The sequence below is a fragment of the Limanda limanda genome, chromosome 16 (genome assembly GCF_963576545.1).
Source record: "Limanda limanda chromosome 16, fLimLim1.1, whole genome shotgun sequence".
In the NCBI taxonomy this organism is placed as follows: domain Eukaryota; kingdom Metazoa; phylum Chordata; class Actinopteri; order Pleuronectiformes; family Pleuronectidae; genus Limanda; species Limanda limanda.
In genome coordinates this window covers 21,813,436-21,824,614 of record NC_083651.1, presented here as the reverse complement: position 1 = coordinate 21,824,614, position 11,179 = coordinate 21,813,436, and the positions used below count along the sequence as shown (strand labels likewise).

The following is an 11,179-nucleotide window of genomic DNA, read 5'->3' as shown; positions in this document are numbered from 1 at the left end:
TTAGAGGACCGCTGATGAAAGTAGAATGAGTCATTTATAAGATATAAAAGACACCATTTGTTTTGGTTCTTCTATCATCATTTTGAATCTGGTCGCAGTTTGCTCCTGAAACTCACAGTACTTTATTAAATACTTTGTAGAAAACAAAATCATAGCCAGGAGCTGACGTTTTAACCAACAAAAGCAAAAACTGTAAAGACTTCACTTAACTTGAAACTAGAATCTGCGTGCAGAAAATAATGTCGAAATAAAAAATATGTCTTCAGGTCAGCTTGTATTACTTTTTCTCCTTTCTGCTTTTTTTCAAGGAACATAACTTGTCAAGTCATAGTGGTAAAAGCAGAGATAGTTTGTAAACAGGAGGCTGCGGTCGATCAAGATCAAAACCTCACGCCACAAGACCAGCTTCTTCCCGGCTGCAGTTGGCCTTATCAAAACCATAGATCAAAACACAATTTTGCCCTTAGCAACTTAAAACTGACTGAGGTGATAAAGGTAAGATATATAGGCTAATAGACAGTATACAGGCAAATACCTTAGACTGCATATAGGCTTATACCAAGGCCAGGAGTACCTGGCCTTGGTAAACACCAAAAAGCTGCGCAGGTTCAAATAAGACTACCGTAAATATAGATAATAGAAACGATCCTTTTAAAATGTAATAGGTCGGGGATTTGTAATATTGTATAGACCTTATATAAGCTAATATACCAGAGTTTGTATATAGATTAATACAGTCACTCCTCTACTGTGACGTCACTCCACGTTGTCAAGGTAGTCGTCTCGTCAACGTCACAACACGGAAGTGGAAGCGGAAGTGCCGTCTGAGCAGCTGTAGGTAGTCGCCAGAGCAGCGTCAGACTGACAGGTCCCGTGTGTGTCGGCCCACAGCTCCCAGTCAACATGTTGAAGGCGGTGGTTTTGATCGGGGGTCCCCAGAAAGGTGAGAGGAAACTACTGTGGTTCTCTGCTCGTGTTTACAGGCGTGTGTGTGTGTTTGTGGTGGAGGGGGAGCTAGGCTGCTAATGCTAACAGGAGCTGAGCTGCACAGACCAGCTGAGCTTGTTTGGATCACTGACGTGGCAGAATGACTCGATCACAACAACACACACTCATTCAGAACCGGATCGACCCACAACGACCTGTAGTTTTACACATAGCACAATAAACTGTGTGTTGTCCACCCAGCACTGGTCTAATAATTTAACTGGTAAACATTCCCAGTTAACGTAGCCCCTATTGAACACAAACGAAGTAGGCTATTTTGGGATTATTTTAACCAAATGAATATGTCTTATTTAGTTTAATTACAGGCTGTCTTTTATTTGTATATCTACTTATGATAGATTTGCAAGACTCAACTGTCGACTTCTTAGATATGAAGTTTCCCATATCTGATCTCTCCTGTGTTTACTTTACAGTCGCTGGCCTGTATGAGTATTTTCCTTATGTATTAATCTGAGGAATATTTCCCAGATTAATTGATACGTCATTTGGTTTATAAAATATCATGAAATAGTAAAAATCGTCTAATATCCATTCCATGTGGACACATTTTGATGTCTTGTTTTGTTAAGTCCAAAATCAATATATATATATATATGTACTTCTCATATATATCCAAATGTATATGGGATGTATGAGTCAAAAGGAAACTGAAGTTTGTATATAATGACAAATCAACTATCAAAATTAACTTTGTGTTGATGGATCAATCTATTAACAGCTTACTAGATTCTTAGTGCTCTGCGAGATGGCTTTTTAAAATACTACAGTTCAGAAAGGATATCTCATAACAATACATCTCATATAATGAAGTTAAAAGTTTGTTTTGGTTTGATGCCCACTAACATTATAGAAAGCTATCGGACTTGAAATTGTTTTTTAAAGTAAAAAACTACATTTCTTTGCAGGCACCAGGTTCAGGCCGCTGTCATTTGAAGTTCCCAAACCCTTGTTCCCAGTAGCTGGTGTGCCCATGCTACAGCACCACATCGAAGCCTGTGCAAAGGTGAGTGTCGTAGTGATACAGTACCACTGTCATAGTACACAACAATCATTGTACATTACACACATTACAACTGCAGTTTGTAGTATATAGGATATTATTTTTTTGCAGCTCTGATTCCTTGTGGAAAAGCAGATAATCTAAGGGTTAACACTGTACGCATGCTTGAAATGATTAGTTTACTTTATCCTTAGTCTACGAAGGTTTCTCAGATTATGTTGTATGTATTTATTTTATATTCATCTTGGTATTATTGTAAATTAAAGTTTATAATGACATTTTAAGTTGTTACCCTGCATATTACAGAAAGCTTTAAGTTGAATTGGTCTAAACTCAATTGAGTAATACTGAATCATTAAAATCTCTCTTGTTAGTGTTAATAACTGCCCGTGCGTTGTGAAGCGGAGAAAAGCCTTTAATGGAATCAATCCAATATTAACATTTTTTGTGTCCCAGGTGCCAAACATGAAGGAGATTCTGCTCATTGGCTTTTTCCAACCAAATGAAGAACTGACCAGGTTCATGACTAATGCACAGCAGGAGTTCAAGATTTCCATCAGGTAAACCAGCTTTTCACTGTCTCACCAAACAAGTACAGATAATCTGTTAGGCTTCTGATTGTGTATTTGGGGGGTTGTGGGAGTTGTAATAATGTTTTACTAAGGAGTCAAATTGTTTCATCTTTATAAATTTGTGTGAGTGTTACAAGTGGTGCATCACTATCACTGCTGATGACTGCTGATATGCTGTTCTTCTGGGCTGGCCACTGCAGGTACTTGCAGGAGTACTCAGCCCTGGGCACTGGAGGAGGCATCTATCACTTCAGAGATCAGATTGTCTCCGGCAGTCCGGAGGCTTTCTTTGTTCTGAATGCTGATGTGTGCTCAGCGTTTCCCCTCACAGAGATGCTCAGCTTCCAGAAAGAACACGGAGAACCAAACAGCTCTGTTATCCTGGGGACAACGGTAAGCTCCTGTTGTCGGCAGCTTGTTAATGTCTGTGAAACAACTTGTAAAAGGATTTGAAAGTGAACATTTTACTCCATGGTTCCGGTTGCAGTTTATTTTGTTCAGCGTTAGCATCTAGATTATATTGAATTATTTGTTATCTGATGTCAAAAATACAAATGTATATGTGTTTAACTATATGTCCACTCTTCTGTTACCAGGCAAACAGAACACAGTCCCTGAATTACGGCTGTATTGTTGAAAATGAGGAAACGCATGAGGTATTTAAATATTCCTGTTCAATATCCCTTAGTTGTCATTATTGTCGCTATTCTTGAATCTTAACCACGCCTCTTTTTTTCTACAGGTCCTGCATTATGTGGAAAAGCCGAGCACGTTTGTGAGTGACATAATCAACTGCGGTGTCTACCTCTTCAGCCCGGACATCTTCCAGCACATCGGAGCAGTCTTCCAGAAGAATCAACAGGACATGTTACTGTGAGTTGGACACTCACTGGGGATCTGTGCGTGGCAAAGCACCTGAATACCATTTACTCCATTTTCTTTGGTCCTCTTCATGGTCTCTTTTTTTCCCCCCTCCGCCTCTCCTCCCTGCCGTGATTTGTTTCCCCCCCACACTCATCAGATATCCGTACGATGGGTAAGTTGGTACATGGCGGCTGCACGGTGTGGTTATAGAGCACGTAGTGTACAGTGTGAGCTGTAGAGATGAAGACGCTGCGGTTGCATAGGATGCTTTGTGAATCTTCTGTGCCCCCTCTTTTCTGTGTTTTTTGATAAATTATACATCTCTTTTTTTGGACTTTATTTATTTATGGGCTTTTTGGCTAAATTTGCCCTTTAGTGGGACAGTGACGATTAATTGTTGGAAAATCTCTTTGCCTGTCAGAGATTCAACGATTGAAATGTTAGGAATTCATGTTTTTTTGCTTTCTTACTGACATTTAGATGAAAAGGTTGAAATTTGAAGTTACAGCCAGTAATTGGTTAGGTTGGCTTAGCTTAGTTTAGGGTGAATAGTTGAAACGGAGAAGAACAAAATAAAAAATCTGCCTAACAGCACGTGTAAAGGTCACCGAGGACAAACAATTGACATCTTGTTTTTTTTATCTGTGCAAAAACAGAGGTTCAGTAGAGCATCTTGTTTTATGTTGTCCCTGTGGTTTTTAATAGTTTAGCTAACAAAGTCTTATAAGGTAACTTAGACTTGGTGAAACTTTGTGTTCACAGTTGGTCTTGTATCTCGTGAACTCTTGCTGCACAGTTTTCCTTCTGACTAGAAATACCTTTCTGTCTGATCACAGCCTGTGAGTGTGCATGTGGACGGACGGGACCATGGTCACTCACAGAAACTAAAACACATGGAATAAGTTCGAAGTTTTCAGTGACACTTTTTTCACTTCTGGGGTTTTCTCACACGGGTGTAGTAGACCTGAGGTTTGGCACCCCCCAAGGACACTGGAAATGTATAGCCAAAAGTCAAACAACAGCATGCATAATCTACCTGCTGACATCAAAAGCACTTCAATCAAACCAGGCACTGCATCAGCAAAATTGTCGAACACATCATAGATACTTCATGGAAATTATACGTGTTGAACAGCAAATTCTCTCAGGGACTACTTTGCCTCAAACCACGTCTCCTCCTTTTTTCCCAAAACTTCGATTATGGGTGCATCCCTTAAAATATTCTTTTCATCAATATTTAACAAGCCTTTTCATCTTGGGACTCTCACAATACACTATGCCAGAGACCCTGATTAATATGGACACATAGGTTCTTCCACTTTTGGTTTTTGGTTCCCTGCTAAGTAATCAGCTCTGCTTTCAACCCATTCCTGACACCATCATGGTTAGTATGAATGATGCATTTTAACTCAGTGCTCTCATTTACTTCTGGGCACTGGATTGTAGGTCAACGCATGTTTTTCTTCAGCATCAAGAGACTTGTGAGGTAACAGAGTCTCTGGGTTAGTTTGTGCACCCAACTAAATATTTAAGGACTCTCAACAACTGTTCAAGTTGTTGAGAGTCCTCCACGAGAATCCACGAGAACTCGTTCTTGATTCCTATAAAGTATTATTTTTCTCATTAGTACAATTTATAAGAGAAAAGGATTAAACAACACTCTCCTCATACTTGAATAGTTAGGATTATTTAAATGAGGTGGTCTGGAAAAGTGGGTACATTTGGTTCAGGCTGCAACAAAGACCCCCCGGATCCTGTCAGTCCTCATCTTTGTGACAGGAGCATCTTTGGCTGCAGTGAATAATAAGTCATTATGTCATTGATGACATATTAGAAAGCAAGGGGCTTATTTAAAAAAAAATACAATTAAATTCTTTGCCAGATGCAGATGAATTATGCTTTTTGGTTTGCCACCATTCTGGATACGGCTGTCAAATAAGTAGGCAAAACATACCAGGAAAATTAATACTTGAACAAACATCGGTGTGTTAAGAACTTCCTCCTGTGGCTCAGGAGTTGGAGGATCGGCAGTTTGATCCCAATCACCCACAATCCGCATCCCAAAGTGTCCTTGGGCAAGATACTGAGCCCCGAATGGGAGCAGACGGCTGTGCTGATACTGTATGAGACCTGAGTAATGAAGTGCTGCACAGAGATAAACCGTTTGAGTACGTGTGTGAATCTCTGGATGGCAAAACTGTCCTGTCAAGCACTCTGAGTTGTCATCAACACTAGCACAGTGCTGTATAAATACAGACCATTGACCTGAAATTCATGAATTCATCATCGAGACAAATGTATTTGACATGTTTGATGTAACTTTGGTTCATGTCCCATCGGCTAACATGGAGGAGGCCATCTATCGGGGAGCCATCAAGTCGTCTATCTTTACATAAAGTCTATGGCTCTTACATATGACATATTTTAAATCCAACTACATCAATATGATTTCTGAATTATGGTATTTTGTTTTCGTTAAATCCCAACTTTGTCGTGGATTTCATTCTAACATGCTAACTTCTACTCCAAGATTTTAATTTAATAAATGACTCTTCTGGCCCCGGTTTGTAACTAAGCACCATAAACTGATAATCTGTCTCATGCAGAGAGGAGCCAACCAACGGCTGGCACAGAGCAGAAGCCATCAGGCTGGAGCAGGACATCTTTACGGCCCTGGCAGGAACAGGCAAACTCTACGTGTATAAAACACTCAGGTTCTGGAGCCAGATCAAATCTGCAGGGTGAGTGAGGGCTCATAAACACTGTCAGGTTCAACCGGACACAGAGTCATCATTAAAACATGTGTGACCCCATCACCCACCTAATGCCAGAGGAGAGGGGAGGCATTGGACACGCATAAAAATGATTTAGACATTGACATTAAATTCTATTGACACAGTGAACCTCAGCAAACATTGTCATTGTTTAGAGACGGTGGCAATATCCATGATACTCAAAGACATTCTGTGCTCAAAACTAAATTAGTTTTTTGTCATTCCCAGGTCGGCAATTTATGCCAGTCGATTGTACCTCAACCAGTATCACAAAACCCATCCTGAAAGACTGGCGTCAAATAAGGAAGGAGGACCAAAAATAAGTGGTACGATTATTGAACTGTCTGTAGCTTTGTTCTTTTCTCAATATTTACATAAACACAACTTATGTAAGCTTTTGTTTACTATTCATACTTCTTGTTTGCGCAGGTAATGTCTATATCCACCCTACAGCCAATATTGACCCCACTGCTAAGGTAAGATTTATTTTATTAAAGGTCTTTATCTGTGCATACATACAAAGGAAAAGCATATATATTCAACAGAACAATGTCTTGATAAATATTAGTAAATTATAAAAGACAATTCTGTATTATACAACAAAACAACATTTACCAGCAAACAGTACGTCACATTAAAAGCATCATATCAAATATACATGACAATTATATGTCCTCCATCATATCTAAAGGGTTATAGTGGACTGGTGTGACTAGTTATCGTTGTGCAGTGGCTGTAACTTGAGGTGACTTCTACTTTTCTCTGCCCAGTTGGGTCCCAATGTCTCCATTGGCACTGGAGTGACTATTGGTGCAGGGGTCAGAGTTCGGGAATCGATCATCCTCCACGGTGCAAATCTGCAGGTGAGCCTCTTTAAATATGTTGCACATTTACAAGAGGAACTTCTTTCATTGAAACAGGACAGGCTAACATGGGGCTCTGGATCTGTGCATGCACACCACACAATCTGCCCTTTCTTCAGCCACCTGAGGGCTTTTCTAACAGCGATTCTCATTTGGTATTTTGGAGCCTTGCCATTCGCTGCAGTGGGAGTGAAGAAGTGTATTTTTCATGTCACATCAATAGGTGAACTTTCTCAAAAGTTTGCTTTTGATCATGTAAAGAATGAGCGGCCTCTGAAATGTTTAACTTCCCTCACAGTACAAAACATCAAGTCTGGATTCAAACTGAACCTCCAACTAATTTAATTGAAGGGAAATTTATCTGGCCCTTCACTGCCGGTGACATCTTTACATTTTATGACTGACGTTATCCACACTTCAGCTGTGACTTCTCTAGAATTTATTCTTAAGCTCCACTGTCACAGCAGAAATATTGTTGCCTGTGCCTCTCACAAAGATGTCATTTTTAACGATTCTGAGTCTGGCATAATTTAATCCCATGTCTCCAGTGATGACTGGTGCCTCGAAAATGAATTTAGGCTGTGGGTGACTTATTGGCTTTCATTTCATATTGCCTACAAGGACAATTTATTAGCAGAGGTCTCCTTCCATATAAAACCCCCCTGTTTTTAATCTGGTACTTTAAGGACAATTTTTTTCACATCTGCTAACAATTTCTAATACGTGAGGGAGATGCTTCAAAAGTTTATCTGCTGATGAATTCTTGAACATTTAAAAACTTTTCTGATCTTTTTCCCCTTGAAGGATCACTGCTGTGTTCTGAACAGCATCGTGGGATGGGATAGCACCGTGGGCAAGTGGGCGAGAGTGGAAGGAACCCCGAGTGACCCCAACCCCAATGACCCGTATGCAAAGATCGACAGTGAGACGCTGTTCAGAGAAGGAAAACTCACGCCCTCAATCACTATTCTCGGTAAGTGTGCTCTGACTAAGTGACTGTAAATACAAGTATTTTCAAAATTATCATACTCATTATCATAAGTGCTGTTTGTCTTCAGGTTTTGGCAAGTCAATTCCCAGATATCACTTTTTAAAACAGTTAATTTTCTTCTTTGTTTTTCTTTGTCTTCTTCTTTTTATTATTATTACTATGATTCTAACTATTATTATTTAACCCTCTTTAGCTATAGTGCTTTTTTAAGTTAACTACCCATTTATTTTTCAAGCATAGCAGAAATTAGCAAATACTATAAAATATGAACACCCTGAATGCTCTGAGTGAAAATGCACCACTGACCTGTAACGTCTCGTCGCTTTGCTTTGTCTCCTCAGGTTGTAACGTGACCATCCCCTCCGAGGTGATTATCCTCAACTCGATTGTCCTCCCACATAAAGACCTGAACCGCAGCTTCAAAAACCAAATCATTCTTTAGCTAATCTTCCCCGTGCTCCTGTCCACTTACTGTCACTGATGAAGGATGCAGCTGAGCGGCCGCTGCCACTGCCTCTGAGTTACTGTATATAAGATGTCCAAAATGAAGATATGGGACATTCATTACATAGTTTTGAAAGATAGATTTTTATATATTTGTCCTCAGGCCTTATGCATCATCGGATGCCAGCGAAATTGGTGAGGGGCTAATCAAGCATGTTGATTCACCTTGAAAAGTGCTGTGATGCCAGAGGTTTATATTGTTTTTCTATCAACGTTACCGAACTGTAAAACGGCTGCAGACACTGTTTGGTTGGATGTATAATAATGTTTCACCCTCGGCGTACCAGAGACTTTTTACTTGTGCTCGAGATTAGAAATGACTAGCAAATAAAGATCTCAGGCTTCAGACTGATTAATTTTTTTTCAGAGGTGATTATTTATGCGGAACCTTGATTAAAACCTTTAGCATCTTCATTATAAGGCACAAAAATTGACCATTAATCTCCCGCAGCTTCCAGATTTACACTGCAATCAAGCAATGCTGCCTTTTTTAAATGTGAACCCAGCAGGGGGCTGAGGCGGCCTCAAGACAAAACACATGAGCAGCAGCAGCAGACACTTAAATTGGGGATTTGCAATCACTGATGTGGCTGCTCCGATTTATGGATAGAGCAAATGAACATTTACTTATTAAGCCCTCAACCCCCTTACGATCACTTCGGTAGTTTAGCTCCAATTATTGCAGCGAGTCTGTCTTTCAAGGAGCGATGTGCACTGAAGCTGCAGCTTAACACATTTTTAATCAAGTCTCTTCACAAACTAACCTCCAATGAAAGGTAAAAAAATAAGTTGATGTACATTGGCATTCATAACTAAGTTTATTGTAAGTTTCATATGGAACTGCAGGTAAGTGTCAGACAGATTCAGGTGCTTATTGCTTCAGCCCCAGTCCAGGGCCAGTATTTACTGGGGTTCCCGGAGGTATGATGATCATCCACTGTGTTAAAACTTCTATGCTCCTCACATGAAAGGCAAACCTAACATTCATTAGATCAAACAGGCGTTCCAGTCCCATACCAGTGAATCCTTTAGGCTATGCAGAGAGAAGCTCACAGTGGGGGTTCAGCTCCTGGATCCAATATTATTTACATAGCACTTAATAACAACATGTCCGGGGTTGTTTTTTCTTCTGCCTCTTGAGTGGAGGAACATTGTCGGTAGAGGAAGCTCAAGAGCCGGGATGCGCGGTACTAGAAAGAAGTAAACACACAGGTCGGGTTGACATAAGCAATCAGGAGGAGATGACAGCGAAGGTGACGTGACAAAAGCTGGATTCAAATTCCTCCCGTCCTGACTCACGAAGGACATTTCAGCTCATTGAATCAGAGGACAAGTCTGCTGAGAGTGTGTGTCCCCGCCTCCTTCAGTCAACCTGGGTTTTTAAAAGCATCTCCGCTCTTCCAGTTTGTGTCAACTTGTCTCGGTAGCTTTTTGGATGGATGTCTTCAGTGATTTCCTTGTCGCTTTGTTTAGAGGACAAGATTTAGAGGACTGCTGATGCCATTAATAACTAATGATTTCTCACATACAAAAACTAAGCATGTGCACGAAATGTGTTTATGAGGAACAGTGGTGTATACTTAACTACTAAAAAATATCAATGGTACAGTTAGATATTATTAATTATTAATTATTGGCCACATAGGTTAATTGTTTCTTTCACTCACTGATACTCAAAGTTTAATTTTTGCATCTCTCATGGAAAAACTGTAGCAGCCAAACCATCAATATACTAACCTGGTATTAGTCTGGTCCATTTTACATAGTGGATTCCTTATGAGCGCATGACAATGAACAGTAATTACAAAGGGGACTCTGGAAATCCCTTGAACAACATTTAATCTCTTGCAGCCATGAAATATTACTTAATTCAATGCCTCAATATTTATATAAATGTATATCACAACAGTAGTAAGTACAGTACAGCTCTACAGCATGTATGTGCAGAACTTTCTCAATCACACATTAGTGGAACAGCCGTCGGGGGCAAGTTTGGGTTCAGCTCTGGTTAGTGGACGACCCGCTCTACCTCCTGAGCCACAGCCAACTGTTGTTGTTTTTGTCTTATTCTGAAAAGATTTACTGGTAAAAAAGGTGATGATTGCAGTAAATGAGGTGTGAAGTATTCAAACTCAACTTAATGCCAACATCAGGACTCGTGTGTGGAGTAGGAGTAATGCGTTTAGAAAGCTTGACATCTTCAGACGTGCAAATCATTTCCTGAATACCTGAAGCCTTCGTCAAACGACTGAGGAAGTGCAGCGTGATGACAGGCCTTTGGTTTCTCTAAAGCAATTCAGAAAATGCTCCACTTTGCAGAGCATAAAAAATATATGTTTATCCCTCTGCCCGTTCCCTCGGAGGGAAGCTATTATCAAATGTGAAGAAAAAAAACAAGGAAGAAATACCCATTCTCTCTGTTCTATCAAGATTTGAAACAAAAGAAACACAAACAGTGAGATAACCATCCTTATTGTTATTTTTAAATTAGACACATTGACATCGACACCAATAGTCTAATATTAACCTGAATATTCTGAGTAAAACACTTTCTTAAGCCTTAACATGAATAAGGTCATACTAGAAAAATGCAATGATCAAAT

At 39.9% G+C, this 11,179-nt stretch overlaps 1 protein-coding gene across 2 annotated transcripts; it reads left to right on the top strand.

The window, feature by feature from the left end:
• Positions 1-816: 816 nt before the first annotated feature.
• Positions 817-8,922, top strand: gmppaa (GDP-mannose pyrophosphorylase Aa). Of its 2 annotated transcripts, XM_061088161.1 has the most exons (13): positions 817-943; positions 1,914-2,011; positions 2,465-2,568; positions 2,781-2,973; positions 3,177-3,236; positions 3,323-3,453; positions 3,602-3,616; positions 6,051-6,185; positions 6,447-6,544; positions 6,648-6,694; positions 6,989-7,081; positions 7,886-8,054; positions 8,414-8,922. In XM_061088161.1, exons 1-13 carry the CDS (start codon positions 904-906, stop codon positions 8,512-8,514), a joined length of 1,284 nt encoding a protein of 427 aa, XP_060944144.1. In that variant the 5' UTR covers positions 817-903; the 3' UTR covers positions 8,515-8,922. The 2 variants fall into 2 exon arrangements, with proteins under 2 accessions (XP_060944144.1, XP_060944145.1); XM_061088162.1 differs by lacking the exon at positions 3,602-3,616.
• The last annotated feature ends 2,257 nt before the right edge of the window (positions 8,923-11,179 follow it).

What these genes read in the sequence shown, in the direction of transcription:
- gmppaa (XM_061088161.1), top strand. Translation starts at nt 904, where the DNA reads ATGTTGAAGGCGGTGGTTTTGATCGGGGGTCCCCAGAAAG. An exon ending in CTGTTATCCTGGGGACAACG is followed by an intron (nt 2,974 to 3,176) that starts GTAAGCTCCTGT and finishes TTCTGTTACCAG; the next exon opens with GCAAACAGAACACAGTCCCT. An exon ending in TCCACGGTGCAAATCTGCAG is followed by an intron (nt 7,082 to 7,885) that starts GTGAGCCTCTTT and finishes TTCCCCTTGAAG; the next exon opens with GATCACTGCTGTGTTCTGAA.